General features: G+C 34.4%; 1 protein-coding gene across 1 annotated transcript in view; it reads right to left on the bottom strand.

Moving 5' to 3' along the window:
- Positions 1-22,510, bottom strand: part of myo5b (myosin VB) — a 66,508-nt gene that overhangs the window by 4,660 nt on the left and 39,338 nt on the right. Inside the window, exons 15-34 of the mRNA XM_051093357.1 lie at positions 21,141-21,287; positions 20,958-21,055; positions 20,080-20,166; positions 19,774-19,885; positions 16,274-16,485; positions 16,037-16,193; positions 15,714-15,953; positions 15,394-15,621; positions 13,859-13,943; positions 11,350-11,495; positions 11,150-11,269; positions 10,921-11,055; positions 9,205-9,273; positions 6,570-6,809; positions 5,013-5,095; positions 2,137-2,335; positions 1,807-1,900; positions 1,591-1,722; positions 1,361-1,512; positions 618-707 (exon numbers count right to left, since the gene is read on the bottom strand). Coding sequence (XP_050949314.1) covers positions 618-707; positions 1,361-1,512; positions 1,591-1,722; positions 1,807-1,900; positions 2,137-2,335; positions 5,013-5,095; positions 6,570-6,809; positions 9,205-9,273; positions 10,921-11,055; positions 11,150-11,269; positions 11,350-11,495; positions 13,859-13,943; positions 15,394-15,621; positions 15,714-15,953; positions 16,037-16,193; positions 16,274-16,485; positions 19,774-19,885; positions 20,080-20,166; positions 20,958-21,055; positions 21,141-21,287 — 2,826 coding nt within the window. The remainder of the gene's footprint in view (positions 1-617; positions 708-1,360; positions 1,513-1,590; positions 1,723-1,806; positions 1,901-2,136; positions 2,336-5,012; positions 5,096-6,569; positions 6,810-9,204; positions 9,274-10,920; positions 11,056-11,149; positions 11,270-11,349; positions 11,496-13,858; positions 13,944-15,393; positions 15,622-15,713; positions 15,954-16,036; positions 16,194-16,273; positions 16,486-19,773; positions 19,886-20,079; positions 20,167-20,957; positions 21,056-21,140; positions 21,288-22,510) is intronic.

The following is a 22,510-nucleotide window of genomic DNA, read 5'->3' as shown; positions in this document are numbered from 1 at the left end:
TCTGTCATTAATTTCTCACCCTCATGTCGTTCCAAACCTGTAAGTCCTTCAGAACACAAATTAGGATATTTCTGATGAAATCTGAGAACCTGCATAGACGGCAACTCAACTGACACAGTCAAGGCCCAGAAAGGTGGTAAGAATATTGTTAAAATAATCCATGTGACATCACTGGTGCAACCGTAATTTTATAAAGTTACGAGAATACTTTTTGTGTGCCAAAAAGAAAAAAAAAAAAAAAGTTTTTTTCAACAATTTCACCACAACATGCATGTGCATTCACTGACACTGATGTCACATGGACTATTTTAACAATGTCCTTACTACCTTTCTGGGCACAGCTGTCTATGCAGGGTTAGAAAGCTCTTGGATTTCATCAAAAATAGCTTAATTTGTGTTCAGAAGATGGACGAAGGTCTTACAGGTTTGGAATGACATGAAGGCGAGTAATTAATGAGTTATGAATTTTCATTTTTGAGTGAAATATCCCTTAAAATCCACACCCTTATACTTATTATCTGTACTTAATTGCTGGTTAAATATGTTACAATGTGGCTCTCTTATTTTACAGCTGAAAACATCACTGGAGAAGATGAATAGCTACAGTAAAATCTCACCTCATCCCCGCTGTACTGCTTCAGACAGTGCAGAAGTCGACTAGCATTTGCCAGCCAGAAGGAGGTCATCTCAAAGTCATCGTTGTTTCTCTGGAGAAAAGATTAAAAAACACAAACAATTATTATGGGCTTATACATTACTGTTTTCCAATTTCGGGTCTGCAAGTTTTTTTTTTTTTTTTTTTTGTTGAAAGATTTTTTGAAAGTTAAAAGCACTTATATTAAACAGAACATTTTTATAACAGTCTAAATGCCTTTATCGAAACTTTTGATTAATTTAATGCATCCTTGCAGAATTTGTCTTTTTAAAGGGAACCCCAACTTGTGTGGCTTAATATTGATGTCTCTTATTGAAATGTGTAGTAGAAAACCCATGAAAGATTTACATTACTTAAAAAAAAATTACTTACAAATGGCAGAGACAAGAAATGCTAGATGCCATCCTGGCAGGATGTGCTTGTCATCATATCAGTATTTTATTTTCCGAGTTGCGTTGCGATAAAAATAGCAACAGGTAGCGCCAGTAGCTGAAATAATGGTGCCCCCCATAGTCCAAAATATGTTTAAAACAATGTGGATTTTCAAAATAAAAAATCTTTCATGGGTTTTCTACGACATATTTCAGCAAGAGACATCATTTATGTTATACGAAGCCATACAATTCATAATACCTCTAACTTTTGAATAGCAGTGTAGCTGGTTTGAATTCTAGGATTGTGTTGATGTGATTACAGTATACATACCTTCAGGACCTTTTTGATGGCATTGATGGTTGCAGTAAGGAGTGAATGAACTTTCTGGTCATCATTGATGTAGTCGGCATGACGGATACACATGAAGAGGATGTAGGCGGGGAGGCAGGGGACAGTGGCCGACACCGCATTGGGCTTTATGTCTAAAGACAAGACCTGTGTGTTTAATCACAGCTACAGGACCTCCACATGAAAACGTGTCTGCATGTTACCACACATACCTGTAATTAAAGTCTTGACCAGCAAGGCCTCATCTTCTTTGTAGTACTCCAGCATGCCTTCAAAGTCCTTTTCTTTCCTCTGTACAGTGACCTGACGAGTCAGCTCTGGTCTGCTTCTAGTAGCCTGAGACACTGTACAAACGACATCAGCACATCAGCAAATGGCGATAAGTACAAGACAATGTTAAACAAACAGATGAGAAGCAGATGTTTAACCTTCCAGCTCTTGCACTTTCTTCATATAGATCCTCAACTGCTTCTTCAACTTCTTCTCATTCTTCTCCAACTTCTCAACAAGTTCCTTTAGATCCTGGAGAACAATCATCAGCATAATCTTGAGTGAGAATGTCAATACTACTGTATGTGTTGGATATAATGATACTTTTATAGCTCTTTTTTGAACCAATGGCTAATAGACTGAGTGCTCACTGAAAAATAATTGTCTTGTTTTCCAGTATTCCTTTAATTCAAAATATATTCACTGAAAATACAACTGATCTTGTTCTAAGAATATCTAGATATTTTTACAAAGAATTAAGGTCTTACTAGGTTTTCGTTGGTGAGGCGTGTGATCTCCTGCTGCACGCTGAACTCCACCAGAGCTTCAGGAGAAAGTGTGGAGAAGTGGTCCAGCACTTCCTGCTTCTTCTCCAAACTGTCCTTCAGCAGTTCGATTTGTGTGTGGAGAGCCTCTAACTCATCCTTGTGCTGTCGAGACTGCGTTTGCAGCTGGGCCTCCAGCAGCCTGAACAGATACAAACATGCCACACTATGGTATAAGTGGGTGTAAATGGTGTATGTACTTCAGTTAGCCCTTAAACATTCAAATCAATATATGCCCAATGGTCCTTTACTAATTGAAAACCATTGACAAATACAGAGGCCTCGAAATCAAGTTAAACCTAAGGGAAATCCATGAAATTTAAAGCACAACCTGGCAACTTGCTTTAGACCCTGGTAGGCCAGGCCAAGCTCCCCATCTTCATTCAAATAACCCCAGTCTTGTGCTTTACTGGCGTCCGAGTAACAGAGAGCCAAAGAGACAGAGAAGCAGCAGCAGCAGACAGACAGGAGAGAAACCAAAGGAGAAGAATGACAAGATGGCAGGGCCAGTTAGTTTAGCAAAGCAAGGCATGGTAGGTTAGATTAGTTTGTGAAGACGTCAGCTTGAGCATGAGGACACATCTGAATCAAGTAATAAGGTTATGTAGCTGTTATGGTTTTGGTTATTTCTTGGGGATATAATGTTTCAGTTTCTGTAGGTGAGCTGCCTGCCCAAGCAATGTTGCACTCACAGGAAATGAGAAATAGAGAAAGGAGGAAAAACGCATGCATGAGAAATCAGTTTAAAGTGCCCAGTTCTGAGACCACGGAGTACGAAAACATATTCTTTCCTCATCTAGCATCTGTCACTCTCTCCAAAAGATTACTTTAAAAATGTGACAGAAAAAAAGTATCATGAATTCAGAACAGCCTGGATGGATATTTACCAGCATGAAAGTTCAGATTTAACAGTGCACTGGCCAAAGGTAAAAAGACAGAGCTAGAGATGAAAATGAAAAAAAACAAAAAAACAAAAACAGTTCTGTGGCATCTTTTTAATACACTATTTAGAGCCCAGAATAAACACTCAGTAAGTGCCAAATGGGGGTAAAAAGTAGCTTTTGTGAACTTACTAAAAAAAAAGCTACTTGTGGTTAGCAACTTTGAATGAAATTGCTATAAACTTTAATAAACTACCAGTCAAAAGTTTTTTCGGTCGAAAGTTGCAAGCCTGCATTTCTTTGATCCAAAGTACAGCAAAAACAGTACAATTTTTAAATATTTCTAAAATGTAATTTATTCCTGCTGAATTTTCAGCATCATTACTTCAGTCTTCAGTGTCACATGATCCTTCAGAAATCATTCTAATATGCTGACTTGCTGTTCAATTTTTTATGATTATTATTGTCAATATTTTTAGCATTTATCTAAAATAAGACCTTTGTAACATCATACACTATACCATTCAAAAGCTTGGAGTCAGTATAATATATTTTTTTATAAAAATAGTTTTTTAGAGAAATATTTTAAATATTCTAATATATTTTTAGAAATATAGAAATTAATAATTTTATTTAGCAAGGACGCTTTAAATTGATCAAAAGCGATGAAAGAGACATTTATATTTCATAAGAAAGAAACCTGAAAAAAAAAAAAAAAACATTCTACTTTGCTGTTTTCAAGATAATAATAATAAATGTTTTTTGAGCAGCAAATCAGAATATTAGAATGATTTCTGAAGGATCATGTGACTGGAGTAATGATGCTAAAAATTCAGCTTTGAAATCACAGGAATAAATTACATTTTAAAATATATTCAGATAGAAAACAGTTATTTTAAATAGTAAAGATATTTAAAAATTGTACAGTTTTTGCTGTACTTTGAATCAAATAAATGCAGGTTTAGTGAGCAGAAGACACTTCTTTAAAAAAAAAAACATTAAAAATCGTACAAAAAACTTTTGACTGGTAGTGTATTTTGTTTAAATTAAACTGTGCGAATGAAAGTCTGACACTCGCTGATCCACCGTTCAAAAATTTGGAGTATGTCATTTAAATTAAGAATATTTTTTAACATTATAAAAGTCATTGTCGTCACTTTTGGCAATTTAATGCCATTGTGACATGATTTAAATCAGTCATTTACTTAGTTTACCTTTAAGAAGTAGCAATTTTTAAGTTTCTTAAACTCCATGACTGCGTCTAAAAGCTGCAAAACTTTTCATTTAGTTGCTTTTAGAAGTATCATTTGCTGCATATAATATCCTACAAACCTCTGTGGTTAAGAATAAAATTGTGTCCATTTTTTCCAATTCGTAACTCAATTTACACAAAGAAAAAGTCACTAAATATTTTTCTTGGTTATCGCTTAAGCTCACATTTGTTTTAGATCATTAGACATGATGCTCCAGTGCAACAGAATATAAAAATATAAAAAAGTCTTCTTAAACTATTTTTCAATACAAATTTCAAACTGCCTGTAGTTGAAGTTTCAAACTGCAAAATTAAGTTTCATGGTATAAAAATATGCATGGCCGGTAATGGTCTCCAACTCACCATGATCCAATGGTGGTCTATAAATTTGACCAAAATATTGCAGATAACTTTCAAAATGTTAGCTTTGAGATTTGCGAGTGCTTGTGTGAAACAGCACTATGCTAATTCATGAGAAGTGACTGGCTCTCCAGTAATACGAGTCAAAGAACAGAGGTATACTGCTGTAAATGAAAGTAGACGGAGCATGAAGAGCTGAATCAGAGAGCTCAGATGAACAGTCAATACCACTGGATCCCATCTTCATTAACAAAGACGAATGAGTATGTGAAGGAGAGCTGGTGTCAGTTTAAAAGCTTTTCATTATGCAGATTGGACTGCCTTACTTCTTTAAATCAGGCGTGTCAACAGTGTCCTCCGAGTCCACAGGCTTCTTGTTGTTGGTCCATTCTGACACATCATTGGAATCCTGTTTGAATGAAACAAATACATCAATAGAAATCAGCGAATGTGTGTTTATAGATATTTTTGTGCACTTAAAGGAGAAGCCCACTTCCAAAACAAAGATTCACATATAATGTATTCTCCCCCTTGTCATCCAAGACGTTCATGTCTTTCTTTCTTCAGTCGTAAAGAAATCACGTTTTTTTGAGGAAAACATTTCTGCATTTTTCTCCATATAATGGACTGATATGGTGCCTCAATTTTGAACTTCCAAAATGCTGTTTAAATGCGGCTTCAAACGACCCCAAATGCATTTGTAAACGATCCCAGTCGAGGAAGAAGGGTCTTATCTAGCAAAACGATCAGTTATTTTCATTAAAAAAAAATACAATTTAAATACTTTTTAATCTCAGACGCTCATTTCGCCTTTCTCTGCCTGAACTCTGTGTATTCTGGTTCAAGACAGTTAGGGTATGTCGAAAATCTCCAATCGTATTTTCTCCCTCAACTTCAAAAATCATTTCAAAATCATCCTACATCACTGCAGAAGTTCCAACCCAGTCTTTGCAAAGTGAACATGCAAAAAAGATCAAACACCCTTAACAAAAAAGGTAAAACAGTGATGAAGTTGAGGGAGAACATGAGATAGGAGTTTTTCGACAACTGTCATGAACCAGAACAAAAACAGTCCAAGCAGAGTGAGGCAAGACGAGCATTTGGCATTAAAAAGTATATAAATTGTTTTTTTGTTTTTTTTATTAAAACACGCTAGATAAGACCCTTCTTTCTCAGCTGGGGTTGTTTACAACCGCATTTGGGATCGTTTGAAGCCACATTTAAACTGCATTTTGGAAGTTCAAAATCGGGGCACCATATCAGTCCATTATATGGAGAAAAATTTTGAAATGTTTTCCTCAAAAAACAATTTCTTCACGACTGAAGAAAGAAAAATGAACATCTTGGATGACATGGGGGTGAGTACATTATCTGTAAATTGTTTTTCTGAAAGTGGAGTTCTTCTTTAAGCATTCTTGCAAGGATAGTTTTATAACTTACGGACATTATAAAACTCATAAAAACTTAAATATAACAGCGAGAATGAGAAAAAGAGAAGGAGAGTTTTCTTTCCAAGCATAATCAATGCTGACAATGATTCGCCCGCCTCAGCAGTTTCAGACAGGCAGGTGGATATAAAGCCTTTTTTTTTTTACTACCAGTGCAGGTTTTGTAAAGCTCCATCACTATTACACACTGAACCTAAATTACCCTGAGCTCCATCAAAGCCCATTATATTCCATCTTATCCCATGCAAAGTCTCCATTTCTGATTGCTTTTATAAAAGATAAAGCAGCTTTCCATTCAAGGCACCTCCACTGAAGCCTAATGGGATGCTAATAGATTGAAAGCCTGATATGACAATGACATACCAAGAGTTTCATTTGGACAGCAGCTGAATCAAAGGCCCACAAAGGTCAAATTTATGCTGTTTTCAGACTCACAATGTGGTTTAGGTTCTCTGACTGCTTTGTGGAGTTCACGATTTGGGTCTTGAGCATGAGAACCTCCTCCTTGCGCACATCCAGCTCCTCATTGGCCGCTTTGAGCTGATTCAGCAGCAGGTTGTAGCCCTCTTGAAGCTCATTGGACGAGTTGTTCTCGGAGGCCTTGTCGGCCACCGCTTTCCTCAACTCGTTCAGGTCATTCTTCAACTTCTTATTCTCAGTTTCAAGCTCTTGCCGCTGTAAACAAAACAGATTTTATGAACACACAGTCTGAAAGAGGGCAAACAGTCTGTAATTTATACCACTTAAAGGATTTGTTTTTTCATTAAAAGTCTGTTTATGTGAGAGAAATACACTTTTGAAACAGAAAGAGAGGGGCAATGCTGACTGCAGAAATTTTATCCAAGTGAATCTTACTCCTGTAGCTAAAGCTTTGATTAGACACACACAGCGTTTGAGCGCTGCAGAACAAGAACCATCAGCAGTTATTATATAAGCTCACGATGCAATGTTGGGGTGCTTTAAGAAAACAAACAAAGCAGTTACGTAATTCTACTGCCTTGAGCTTCGCATTCAGCTGCACAGCCACCAGATTAACTTTTGTCTCTGGTGTCTTCATTCTTGTACTTTGCTCTCTGGTCAGAGTCAAACTATTTAAAGTTGTTAAACTGAGCCTGCCATTGAGGTTTCAACACACTCTCATACTCAGATAAATTACTGTGATAAATGTGGATATTAAAGTGCTAAGGACTTATAAGGTATTCGAGGAAGATCGCAGTCACATGGTAATACAAATTACATCTGACCAAAAAAACAACAACTTTAAAGACACAAAGGATTAAATTTGATTTCTTATTAGCCACCTGTCTGTGTGCAGCTTTAAGACTAGTCCAGGAGCGTTGTACATACATGTATGTATTTATAATTTATAATGTACACTGCCAGTCAAAAGTTTTTGAACAAAGATTTTTGATATTGATATTTTGATATATATGAAGTCTCTTCTGCTCACCAAACCTGCATTTATTTGATCTAAGGTATAGCAAGAACAGTATCATTTTGAAATATTTTTATTATTTAAAATAACTGTTTTCTATTTGAATATATTTTAAAATGTAATTTATTCCTGTGATTTCAAAACTGAATTTTTAGCATCATTACTCCAGTCACATGATCTTTCAGAAATCATTCTAATATTCTGATTTGCTGCTATAAATGTGCTTGTAAATGTCAGTATCACTTTTGATCAATTTAAAGCATCCCTGCTAAAAAAAATGTATTAATTTCTATCATTTCTTTCCAAAAAAAAAAAAATAATAAAATAAAATAAAATAAAAATTATACTGATTCCAAGCTAGTACAGTGTATAATGTTGCAAAAGCTTTTTATTTCAGATAAATGCTGATCTTTGGATCTTTCTATTCATCAAATAATCCTGAAAAAATGTACTTAACTGTTTTAAATATTGATAATAATAATAAAAAAAATGTTTCTTGAACAGCAAATCAGAATATAGGAATGTTTTTTTGAAGAATCATGTGACATACATACGTATATATATATATATATATATATATATATATATATATATATATATATATATATATGTTATATACATATAACGTTAAAATATATATTTTATTATTTTATGTAGTATATGCATAGCAAAAAAAAAAAAAAAAAAAAATCAATATAATTTTTAAATATTATATTCTATAGTTTATTTTCAATCAAAATTATGTATATTACAATTTATAATATTTTGTTATTTTAAAATGTAAGGATAGCAAGGAAATCTATATATTTTTATATTTTATATACATTTTATATATATTTTATTTTTTATATAAGGACAGCAAAAAATATCAACATGTATATGAAAATGTATAGTAATGAATGAATTTGAAATAAATAAATATATTTGCATTTACGCCTTTCTTAATATTAAATTCTTATACATTAATTTAGCTTACTACTTTTATTTGTTGACACTATTTAATCTTTCATTTTTATGCTGTATTATGGAGGTAAAAACTTGTTTCAAAGTCTTTAAGGTCACAAGACAATGTTGAGAACCAGAAATGTTTTATTGCCTATTCTTAATATAATAACGGTTTCATTGCTTTTGTGTAATTATTACTTATTGCTTATTATATTATTTCTGGGAGAACAATGTTAGACAGAGCACTGAAAAAAACTATTTTGATCACTTTTCACTTTTCTGTTTGTAGACTGACGACTCAATATCAGATCAAAAGAGCGATCTATTAGGAAATCAACTTGACATCCTATTGAATATCAGTCTATTAAACACAGCATCAAATTCAATGTCTATACAAAGCCACTTTTCAAGATTAGTTTGAAAGTTAAAGTGTTTAGATAACAAAATAAATAGAAGAACAAAAATAAAAGCCTTGCTGCCGTTCCTGCCATGTGCTTTCCTGCTATACTTCAAATATCTAAAAAAGCCTTAATTTCTGCACCGTTCCACTCACCCACAGTTTAACAGGCAGGACGATCAGCAGCAGTAGCAGAGCGGCCCCAGTGCAAAACAAATCAATGAGCAGCAAGACAGTCATTTGACTGGAGGCAAAGCGGCGTGACTGTTACACTGCGCTGGACTGACTCTTACCTTCAGACTGTTGTAGGCCAGGTCTGCGTTTATATCCTCCTCTGACGTGGAGCTCTTGGGCTCATTTCCCTACAAGATAAAAGAATTAAAAGAAAAAAATGTAAACACAGGCTGACTGATAAAGCAGATGACCATGCTGTTGCAAGTTCAGATAACAGGTGTTTATGACCTGTAACTTGTGACCAAAAATGGGAAATGTTTAGCAGTCATTCAGGTTAAGTTCTGTTGCTACAAACATCATGGGAGCATAAAGAGAAGAGTATCAACACTTAACAATCAGCAAGTTTGGATTATTGAAGATTATTTATAACACATACATTCGCTACCTTAAAGACCCTATGAAACTAGATAATTTTCTTTTCTCTGTTGACGCATTTCCAGTTAAAGCCAACAGACTTTAGTTTTAAGTGTACAGATGTACACTTTTAAATGTCTTAATATATATTGCTAATAAACAGAGTAATTATTTTTTTCAGTACTTTATTTTACAGTTTTATTTTTACTTCTACATTTTGTTTTATTTATTTATTTTTTTTATTATTTTGTATTTTATATTTATTGTTTTGTGGCAACTGTAGGGCCCTATTATTTCCGTCATGTGGAAAACGTGTACAGAATCATGGAATCTGGTCATAAATATGGAATTTACTGTGTCACAGAATTTGACAAATTTTGGATGCATAAATCAAAAATAGGTGAGTACACTTCAATCAAAATGCGATATAGACTAGTCTCTGTGAATATTAAGATGCAAAAATACTATTTAAATACGGATCCTTTATATTCTGGGTGTCTCTGTGTGAATGAATGGCGCATATGGTTTCGTTTACTACACACATACTGAAGCGTGTGACGCTCGCGGTGTTTTCAGACTCTACCGCCTCAATATCCGAGTACATAAACACATAAACAATCTCTAGGACTGCTCTGAGAGTCACTTCATGAGCATTTTTACCATTTATTTTGAGAAAAACCATCATCATAAAAGTCTTCTCAGCAAGTCGTCAAAATAAAAGTTCGGTTTAACTTGAAGAAACTTTGACAGAAATATATTACTTAATGTAATGGTACTATTACTGATATTTTTTTTTTTTTTTTCAATTATTAAAACATGATGTTTGTAAGAAATATTTACCAAAGAAATAAATGTAAATACACACCAAAAAATATATATAAATAATATATACATATACACAAAATTACTTAAAAAAGTATATATATATATATATATATATATATATATATATATATATAAATAATTATTTAAAAAAGTGTGTGTATATATATATACTTTTAATAATAAAAAGTAATTAAAAAAACATATATATATATATATATATATATATATATATATATATATATATATATATATATATATATATATATATATGTGTTTTTTTTAATTACTTTTTATTATTAAAATTTAATAAATCATTAAATCAAGAAAATGCATGGAAAACAGAATTTGAAAAAAAAAAAATAATTATAAATAAATAAATAAAGCTGAATTTGAGAAAAATATTAAATGTATTTCACAGGGCCTTAAAAATGTAATTTCTGTTAAACATGTAATTAATTGCTGGTAAATTGTGTACATTTCATGATTTCAATCAATTAGACATGCTTTTGATTAATATTTTTTTCATTTAACTATTAAGGGGCCCTAAAACTGTGACAAGTGTTTGAAAGCAGAGAAGATGTGACAAATAAACATGCCTTGCGTTTGTTCAGCTCCTCAACTTTCTCTAGATTGGTCTGCAGCCTCTTTCTTTCCTGTTCTAGCTCTCTTACGCGTTTCTGTAACTTCATGAAAACACTGAGGTCCATGGCAGCCTTCTCTATGCCCATTTCCTGCAGAGAGACAAACCACATTAATGCTCATTCTGCAACACCTTTTCACTCTTTTCAAAGTCTGCTGGTGTATGTTTCAGTGAAATAGCTTTACCTCCACCTGCTGGATGGTGTCATCAGTGTCTCCCACCTCTGACAAACTAATAGAGGGGTAGTTGGAGTCAGAGCCCAGACTGCTCTGGTTAGAGGGGTTCCTCCGGTGGCCGGGATGGAACTAGAATATGAAAAAACCATGAAGATATTAAAATCAGCAATGAAAAGCAAATTCCAGAAGTTTAGACTTCAAACCAGTACCTTCATGGAGGACATGTCCTCCTGCAGATTTTCGTATCTCTGCTCCAGTCTGGAATATTCTTTGACCAGGTTCTGATATCGCTGCCTCTCCTCATCCAGTTCAACCTGCAGACGGACCTCTTTCTGAGATATGTCGCCTCCCTGACCTGAGAGACAAGACAAAGGCATTCAGTCACGGGAATAAAGCAATGAGCCAGACAACATGCTGATCCCATATCAACTTTCACATGCTGTGTGTGGAAAAACATATCTTTCACATAATTAGGGTTTACATTCTGTATCTAAATGTATGAGAAACTGAAACCTCTTTCCATCCATTTTAGTTGTGAGATCTCAGTTCATCTCAGTTCATTACATCACTACAGGTTTTGTGTTATCCGAGTCCACTTGAATATTACACAATGATGATAACACTTTTAACAATCTTCAATTGATCTTCAGCTTTATTGATATTCTACTGATCAATAAAAGATTTTATTACTCTGATGGAAGACCTTTGAGCATCTATGTGTAGGTTACAATATGTTCTTGATTCTGTTCTCTAAAGAAATAAATAAGCACCTAATCTTATACACTACCAGTCAAAAGTTTTTGAACAGTCAGATTTTTAATGTTTTCTTGTATAAAGTCTCTTCTGCTCACCAAGCCTGCATTTATTTGATCTAAAATACAGTAAAAGCAGTAATATTGTGAAATATTTTTACTTTTTAAAATAACTGTTTTTTAATACATTTTAAATTGTAATTTAATTCTGTGATCAGACCTGAATTTTCAGCATCATTACTCCAGTCTTCAATGTCACATGATCCTTCAGAAATCATTCTAATATGCTGATTTGCTGCTCAGAAACATTTATCACAATTATTATTATCATCAATATTTAAAACAACTGAGTACATTTTTTCAGTTTTTTTTTGATGATTTTTTTAATGAAAGAAATTATAGTAATTAAGAAACCTGAAAAAAAATTATACTCAGATGTTTTCACAATTGTTTTTTTTTTTTTGAGCAGCAAATCATAATATTAGAATGATTTCTGAAGGATCATGTGGCTGGTGTAATGATGCTAAAATTCAGTTTTGAAATCACAGGAATAAATTACATTTTAAAATATATTCAAATAGAAAACAGTTATTTTAAATAGTAAAAATATTTCAACATTTTTACTGTTTTTGCTGTATTTTGGATCAAATAAATGCAGGCTTGATGAGCGGAAGAGACTTCTTTGAGAAAAAAAAAAAAAAACTTTTTAAAAAAAACTTGACTGGTAGTGTACACTACATTCACAATGCATTTTATAATTAAAACATCACCACCGACTTATACTCAAAGTTGTGTGTACAATATGAAAGCCTCGAATCACATCCTTTGAAGAGATTCTGAAAGAGTTATCAAACGTATGGCTTGATAGTAGTTTGATAAAACAGACTATAATTAGGAGGTAATTATTATACCAAGATAACAGTATAATAAACCTGTGACACTGTTTCCTTTGACCCTTTTCTTTGAAGCACTGACTTTAAAAATGAGTAAAGCTCCATTACAAACATACTACAAAAACATGGTCTGACATCCAAGACTTCTTTTGTATTTAATTTTTTTTAATGGTCCTCCAATTTATTTTAGTTTTATTTAACTGTAAAAGAAATGACAAAACAAAAGAGTATTTCATATGTTGAAACTGTTGGTTATTGTAAATTTTATCTTATTTATCGATGCCACATAAAAGCTTCATTGTGCCTCCTATTCACTTGAATTGCACAAGACTTTTCTTTAAAGAGATAGTTCACTCAAAAACGAAAATCCTGCCACCATTTATTCACCCTCATGTTGTTTTAAACCTGTGTGACTTTCTTTCTTCTGTGGAACATCAAAGAAGATATTCTGAAGAACTGTTTTTGTCCATACAATACAAAATCAATGGGGTCCAAAACAACAATGACTGGACTCTGTATGTACAATTTTTTTAAACAAAAGAATCATTTGAAGGAAATCATTTGAAATGACATTAGGGTGAGCAAACGGCAGTCACCTTTACCCTTAGTGAAATAACAATATTCTTAGATTAAAATATATTCAAATCCAAAGACATTTAGCAAAAGTGTAGGAAAGTCGCAAGAGGAATCACTACATTCATAACAGTCCTCTGAATAACAACTTAACAGCCTCAGCAGCAGAAATAAGTGCGGAACAAACTCGTTAAAGCGACATTTAACGAATAGAAAGCGTATTGTGACCAAACCTCGGGTTTCAAATAGCATTCTCACATGTGAACCGACTTGATACAATGGTCAGCTTTTAGTTGCGCAGGTAAAGCAGCAGTGTCACATTCCCCTACTGAAATCCAATGCAGTTTCTGTCTCTCTCGTCCCACTTTTGCACACAGACCCTCTTGTGCGTCAAACAAAACCAGCCCAGCCCTCCAGGCAAGCCACACATCCTTTCGCTCCTCATACCCCTTCCTCCAGATGCTCTGAGTGTGCGTGTGACTCTGAAGCATGAAACTCACCCTGATTGGAGCTCTGGATCCTGCGGTTCATCTCTTCTTTCTCCTTCTTCAACAGTGTGTTCTCTTTCTCCAGCTCCTGCACCCTCTGCAAAAGGAAGGAAAAGTCACACCACCCTTTCATCTCAGACCATCTGATAAACACGCAAGTTTAACTGTAAGAAAGCCAATTTGAGTGATCTGAATTAAAATTAAATTAATAATTATTTCAAACCATGTCATTATTTGATATGTCCCATTTGTGCATATATACACCACCAGTCAAAAGTTTTTGAACAGTAGGATTTTTAATGTTTTTAAAGAAGTCTCTTCTGCTCACTAAGACTGCATTTATTTGATCCAAAGTACAGCAAAAACAGTACAATTTTGAAATATTTTTACTATTTAAAAAAACTGTTTTCTATTTGAATATATTTTAAAACAGAATTTATTCCTGTGATTTTTCGGCATCATTACTGCAGTCTTCAGTGTTGCATGATCCTTCAGAAATCATTTTAATATGCCTATTTGTTGTTCAGGAAATATTTATTATTATTATTTAAAACAGTTAAGTGCATTTGATTCCTTGATAAACAGAGAGATACAAAGATCATTTATCTAAAATAAAAAGCTTTTGTAACATTATACACTATGCCATTCAAAAGCTTGGAGTCAGTAGAATTTTTTTTTTTTTTTTTTAAAGAAATGATAGAAATTAATACTTTTATTTAGCAAGGATGTTTTAAATTGATCAAAAGACATTTATAATCTTACAAAAGATTTCTATTTCAGATAAATGCTGTTCTTCTGAACTTTCTATACATTAAAGAAACCTGAAACAATTCAATTTAGCCGTTTATAATAATAACAATAAATGTTTTTTGAGCAGCAAATCAGAATATTACAATGATTTCTGAAGGATCATGTGACTGGAGTAATGATGCTAAAAATTCAGCTTTGAAATCACAGGAATAAATTACATTTTAAAATATATCCAAATAGAAAAAGGTTATTTTAAATAATAAAAATATTTCAGAATTTTACTGTTTTTGCTGTGCTTTGGATAAAAAAAGAAATGCAGGCTTGGTGAGCAGAAGAGACTTCTTTAAAAAAACTTTTGACTGGTAGTGTAGGGATATAAAAAGCAAAAGAAAAATAAATTAATAAACTTAATACATTTCTTGAGTGCATCATTATAACACTCATGTTTTAAATCATTACTATAATTTAAATTCATAATTTTTAACTCTACCATCAAAACATGAAGGAGATGATCACATTAAAATCATACAAGCTTATTATTCCATTGAAAATAGACCTTTTGTGATCTGGTCAAAACAATTTCCATGCATTATTAACTTTGCTTATACATGACAGACATTAGTTATGTAACAGCTGTCCTGTTACGCCAGCTAGAGTGTCGTTTTTTTAGTGGAAACTAAAAAGCTAAACACACTGGTCTGTTTTAAAGAAATATTTAAAAATTCTTGTGACAAAGAAACACCCAAAACTAACAATGACACCAAACATCAACTAGTTATCTGAGCATCATTTCTCACCTGTTCGAGTCCTTGTTTCTCGTTGCCGAACTCCTCCTCTATCTGTTTCCTCTTGGCGTGGGCTTCCTGGAGCTCCGCCCTCAACTTCTCTAGCTCTTCCTGCAGTGATGTGCCCGCAGTCTGCTGACTGCGGAGAGTCTCCAGTTCTTTCTGGAGCTTATTGACCTCTGATCCCAAAGCAGTGTTAGCAACAGCCAGCTGCTCATTCTGAGTTTTATACTCTTTTGACTGTAAAAAAATGAGATGACTAGTCAACATCACGTCATGTTTGATTTTTGATGACTCTGTAATCATTCATGCATTCTATTATCTTCCTGTACCTTGTTATCCATCTTCTTCTGGAGCTGCACGATCTTGTTCTCCATCCCGACATTGAGTTTTTTAAAGTGTTCGGCCGAACGGGCTTCTATCTTGAGCTGTTTGAGCTGGCGCTTGGCGCGTACGCGGCGGTAGAAACACTGGATGACGATGGCAGCATATCGGGCACGGAGATACTGCTTTCTCACAAGCCAACCACGGACGGTCTTTTGTATGATCATGGCTTTGTGATGGAGCAGGAACTGAGAAGATACAAAATGCAGCTTAAAACTGTGCTTAAGAAACATGAAGAGAGTGAAACAAATGATAAAGCACAGTGCAGTACCTCCTGATATAACCTGCGTATGAACATGCCCCGGGTGAATGCTTGAATGGTGATAACAGCCCGACGGGTCCTCAGATACTCCCGTCGAACTCGTACCATCCGGTACTGCTTTTGACAAATAAGCGCTGCTCGGGTCAGGCGAAGCATCTCTGCGTATCTGCGAGAGAGTGGGGGAACAAGTGTAAGTACGTGCAAGTGAAGTTCAATCTAAGAGCGGAACATTATCGAAACACTCACCTGCGTGCCAAGTAACCCCGGCCGTATCTCTGGAGAGTGATAGCAGACTTGCGGATCTTGCGGTACCGAATTCTCTGCAGCCATCCTCGCACGGTCTTCTGGATCTTAATGCAGGCGTAGCGGAACTTATCGGCTCTGAGCTTCTCCAGATAGGCCACCTGACCTGCCCTGAAGAAAATCTTCGTCTTTCCAAACTGGAACTTATCTGGGTCCTGAAGGAGAAATTGAGTTTGAAATTAAGTTACAATTAACAGGTTTATTCACGAAAAAAAATATAATTGAATCAGAGGTTGCACTAGACTTCAAAGGAGAAGTCTACTTCCAGAACAACAGTTAACAAATCATTTACTCACCCCGTTGTTCATGTCTTTCTTTCAGTCGTAAAGAAATTATGTTTTTTGAGGAAAACATTTCAGCATTATAATGGACTGATATGGTGCCCCGATTCTGAACTTCCAAAAGGCAGTTTATATGCGGCTTCTAACAATCCCAAATGCAGTTGTAAACGATCCCAGTCGAGGAAGAAGGGTCTTATCTAGCGAAACGATCGGTTATTTACGTTAAAAAAAATACAAGACTTGTCTTGCCTTGCAGTCCTTGAACTCTGTGTATTCTAGTTCAAGACAGTTAGGGTATGTCAAAAAACTCCAATCGTATTTTCTCCCTCAACTTCAAAAATCATTTCAAAATCATCCTACATCGCTGCAGAAGTACCGACACTGTCTTTGCAAAGTGAACATGCGAAGAAGATCAAACACCCTTAACAAAAAAGGTAAAACAGCAAGATTTTGAAGTTGAGGGAGAACATGAGATGGGAGTTTTTCGACATAACCGAACTGTCATGAACCGGAACAAAAACAGTCCAGGCACTGTAAGACAAAACGAGCGTTTGGCATTAAAAAGTATAGAAATTGTATTATTTTTATTAAAATAACCGGTCGTTACGCTACATAAGACCCTACATCCTCGGCTGGGATCGTTTACAACCGCATCTGGGATCGTTTGAAGCAGCATTTAAACTGCATTTTGGATGTTCAGAATCGGGGCACCATATCAGTCCATTATATGGAGGAAAATGCTGAAATGTTTTCCTCAAAAAAACATAATTTCTTTATGACTGAAGAAAGAAACACATGAACATCTTGGATGACATACAGGCGAGTAAATTATTTGTAAACTGTTGTTCGGGAAGTGGACTTCTCCTTTAACATTGTCAGGGTCCTAAAAATTCTGTCATAATCTAAGTTACTATTGCCCGTCATTTTAATTTTCATATGTTAATTAGAATAACACATTTAATTGTTTTTATTTTTGTTTACATTTTCATTTTTAATCATGAACCTACACGACGACAGCGCAGATACGCTAGGGCTGGGTAAACGAACAACAAAAAAAATCGATTTCTCGATTTAATATTCTTTGTAATGAGCCAATATCGATTCTTATATCACAATCGATCTTTCTATGCTGTTTTCAGTAGATGAATGAACAGCACAGTGCGTGTTCCTTCCAATAAATAGCAATAGGCCAGGGTTTGTGTTATTTTTTGATATGAAACAAAGTCTCAGATTTCAAATTCTGTCAATTTTATTAGGAAATTCAAGCAATAAATACAGTTTTGGCGCTCTTTAATGTAGGCTGTAGCTTCTGTGTACTCGTCTGCATGTAATCAAAGGCTTAGCAAAACATTCCTGACAGTTTCGTGCTTGTTCTCGATCCAGCGCTCTGCAGCCAGATCGGAGCGCACTCGCCCCCAACTGGACAGAGGTGGGAATTACAGCTACAATTTTACAATAGATCTCCCTGAGTGTAATCTGCGGCCATCAGATTTTTCCGTCACTGATAGAAAAAAAATCCGTCAATGACGGACAATTTTCGGTTAACGCGACCTCTGCCTTGAATAAATACTAATAAAATATTTTTCATGTTGGAGAAGGGATATTTTACCCCTGAGCACTGCCCATGTAGCAGTATTTGTAAAAATGCCAAGTTGTTAACAAAACTGCATTTATTGAGATAAATATATTACTGTTACTAAAGTTTAGGGTCAGTAAGATTTTTGTAATATTTTTGAAAAAAGAAGTCTCTTTTGCTCATCAAGGCTGCATTTACATTGCTGTTCAAAAATTTGGGATCAGTAAGATTTGTAATGTTTTGTAAAGAAATTTCTTATGCTCATCAAAGCTGTAAAATTGTGAAATATTATTTCAGTTTAAAATAATGGTTCTCTATTTAAATATACTTTAAAATATAATTGATTCCTGTGATGCAAAGCTGAATTTTTATCAGCCATTACTCCAGTGTTCAGTGTCACATGATTCTTCAGAATCATTCTAATATGATGATTAATTATTAATGTTGGGAACAGCTGTGCTGCTTAATATTTTTTTTGGAATCTGAGATTCTTTTTTCAAGATTATTTGATGAATAAAAAGTGCAAAAGCATAGCATTTCTTCAAAACAGAAATCTTTTCTAACAATAAAAGTCTTTGCTATCACTTTGTATCAGTGTAACAAATCCTTGCTGAATAAAACTATTAATTTTTTTCAAAAAAAAAGGAAAAAAAAGGAAGACTAAAAGTGTACTGACACAAAACTTGAACGGTAATGTATATACTTAGAAAAGATTTCTATTTTAAATTACATGCTTTTCTTTTTTTATTAAAGAATCCTGAAAAAAGTATTGCAGGTTCCAAAAAAAATTTCTGAAGGAGCATGTGACACTGAAAACTGAAGTAATGATGCTAAAAATTCAGCTTTGATCGCAGGAATAAATGAGATTTTAATATATATTAAAGTAGAAAAATGATCAAATAAATGCAAATCAAATAAACTTCTTTAAAAAACAAAACAAAAAAACATTAAAAATCTCATAGATCCCAAAAATCAAAAATACAGTAAACAGTAATATTATAAAATATTACAATATAAAATTACTTTAAAATTACTTTATTATATTTTTATTGTAAATTTTAATCGTTTAATTTATTTCTATGATGGCAAAGTGATTTCCTTCAGAAATCACTGTAATTATGCCATAATTATGCCAATTCTAACATTTCTTATTATTATCAATGTTGAAAAACAGTGGCGCTAATTAACATTTTTGTGGTAACTTTAGGATTTTTTGATGAAAAAAAAAAAAAAAAAAAAAAATCAAAAGAACAGTATTTATTTGAAACAGAAATATATAATATCTTTACTTTCGATCAATGTATTGCATCCTTGATAAATAACATTTTTATTTCTCAAAAAAAAAAAGAAAAGCTTACAAACTTCAAACTTCTGATGTGTATGTGCATGTTTTGTATATTTACAAAATATTTTAGTTTCTAATTTCAATATGTTTTCAGCTGTTTTGATCTGTTTTGACAGTAATAAATGTACAAGGTACTTCAAAAATACTGTGGTAAATGTCCAGACAAAGATGGTATTACCACAATACCGAGCACTATGCACACAGCTCACATTTAAGTCATTTTTAGCCATGGCAGTCTTACCTTGATCAAGGTCTCCAGCAGGTTCTTACAAACCTGCTTCTTATCCCCAATGGTCATGTCCTTCTTTGTCATAAGCACTCGATATCTGCTGAAGAAATCTGGATAGGTCCACCTAAGCAATGACATCAGATGTGATGAGAGAATAAAAAAAACATATATAGAATTAACTCGTACTTGTGGTTTGATTTCCATAATTATGCAATATCCAATGATCCTCCTGTCTAATGTCTTGCTTGAAAGTATAAGACACCAGCTCTTTGTCTACCCTGCCCTGAAGCCCTATAAAGGAATCTGTAGATCCATTACCTGGATGGATATCCGGCGGCACTGATGCGGATGGTCTCGAGAACTCCACATGCTCGCAGTTGCTGAACAGCTCTTCTAGAATCAAACCTACAAAAAGCAAAAGCCAAAGAGTCACTCAAAGAGTGAAGAATCTTCACAAAAATCAACAAAAAAATATCCCAAACGAGGAACATCTGGGTACAAAAAAATGAGCATGTCAAACCACAAGAGATTTGGGGCATTATCTAGACCTACCGGATCTTTCTTTTGAGCATAGAGCACATCTCCCGTGAGAGAGGCATTGGGAGACTGCAGTCCGCTCAGGGACTGGAGGCTATCTGACTCAGAACTCTGTGACTGTGTGTTCACAACCTTAAGAGCATGTGACTGACAAAACCCTCTCAATTTAACATCCTTGAAGGGGCTTTTGTGCTCAGAATTTGCAGAGGACACAAACAGAGCAAAACAAGACCCTAACCTTTCTCAGAAATGCAAAATGCACAAGAAAAATAATAATAATAATAAATACATTTATCATAGTATTTGGAATAGACTGGTCGATGTTATATAAGGTTTTCATTCACCTCAAACATTTCTTGGAAAAATTATTTTTGGAGTTTTAAATGGGAGATGGGAGCCTCTTCTACTGATTTTGATCTTTAAAAACTAGGTTTAATTATATTTTATATAACCTTATCGGCTAATTCTCAGAGGAGCTTTGATGTCTGATTGTTGGAGGAAACATACGGTGCATTTGAGGTCGACCGAATGTCTCTGTACCAGCATGACTCTAATGTTCTCTGGCAGTTTAAATGAATTTGCTATACCTCTATTTATAGACAAGATAATCTAGATAAGCTAATGGATGGATGACACCGAGACAAAAAGACCAAACTTACACAAATGATTCTTTAAAATCATTGGGTTTAATGCAGCGCACATAATGAGGGGTGGTAGCGTTCAGCGTTTCCATCAGAAGGTGTAGAGAGTTCCTGAACTGTGAAAAGAAAAAAGTTTTAATTTCATCATGTTAAGCAGCTCATAATAAACAAAGCGTAAGTGGATCCACTGTCAAGCTTTACCTGGGTGCCCACACTTTTCCTGTGCTCACGGTTATGGCCTTTTGGAACTGGTTTGGCAGCCCGGACGTTGATCTTGGAGGTCTTGCTGGTGACTGAGGCAGGACCAGCATCTTTGCCATCATGAAAGAGATCTGCAACCAACTGGAACTGTACAAAACACATAGAACATTTTCAGGAAAGTAAGTAAGAAAATATACTGTAGAGACAAGAATATGAATACATTTGATCATATTTGATTATATAAGTGTCACATGAAGAACTCTTGAGTGTTTAAAGCCTTCCAGAGATATTACAGATGCATCGCATCTTACATAAGAGGCATACGAACCCCAGATGTTTTTTATTCTAGCTAGACTAGTGTAAAATTTGTATTCAACTCCAGCAGCACTTCAAAGCACATTTGGAAGCCCTTTCAAATCCACTCCCTAAGCATCCACTGCAAGGCAGGTACACAGTGTGTTTCCATGCATCTCTAATACCATGATCCTGCCAAGATTCAGGGCTCGAAGACAGAATACAGATGACATCATTAAACTGCCGTCGCTGTAAGTCTGATACTGTAGGATGACATTGATGAACAGAGATTCTGGACCAGAGACTAAATACAAATACAAAAAGTGTGGAAAGCAATGGTTTTAGGGCTGTAAAAAGTACTGGGAAATTACATTTAAATTATGCAAATTACTATCTACAAGTTAAACTAAAAATGACAATTTAACACTGAAATGGATTTCACTGGACAAAAAAATTAGTATATTTTTTAAGGATTAGTTCACTTCCAAAATAAGAAATTAAGGTTTTTGAGGAAAACATTCCAGGATTTTTCTCCATATAGTGGAATTCAATGGTGGCCAGTGGGTTGAAGGCAGTTTCAATGCAGCTTCAAATGGCTCTACACGATCCCAGCCAAGGAATAAGGGCAGTGCTGCCAAGTTTGTGATTTTCTCACAGAATTGAGCTACTTTAAGACTGTTGCCGCAGGTTGTTTTTCATGTCTGTGGTTTGAAGCGACCCCAACCATCATATTTAGCCCCAGCAATGTGAACTGTACCAGGGGAACCCTGACAAAAAAAAAAAACATGTATTTTACCCCCCCGGAATGTGATTTTTACTGGGGGACTCCCTCGAAATGTGATTGGGCTAGTTTTGAGTAACAATTGGCCGGGTTTTGTTGTGAGAACCTGGCAACCCTGAATAAGGATGTTATCTAGCGAAACAATTGGACATTTTCTAAAAAAAATTAAAAATCGTTTTTAAATCACAAATGCTCATCTTGCATTAGCCCTGTGATGCACATCTTCAGGCATTACATAATCATGTTGGAAAGATCATGTGCGGTTAGTTCTTTGTGTATCAAAAAGGTAGGGTAG

Source organism: Labeo rohita, chromosome 21, assembly GCF_022985175.1.
Source record: "Labeo rohita strain BAU-BD-2019 chromosome 21, IGBB_LRoh.1.0, whole genome shotgun sequence".
NCBI classification, from domain to species: domain Eukaryota; kingdom Metazoa; phylum Chordata; class Actinopteri; order Cypriniformes; family Cyprinidae; genus Labeo; species Labeo rohita.
Note: the sequence above shows the minus strand (reverse complement) of the source record. Positions and strands in the feature narration are given on the sequence as shown.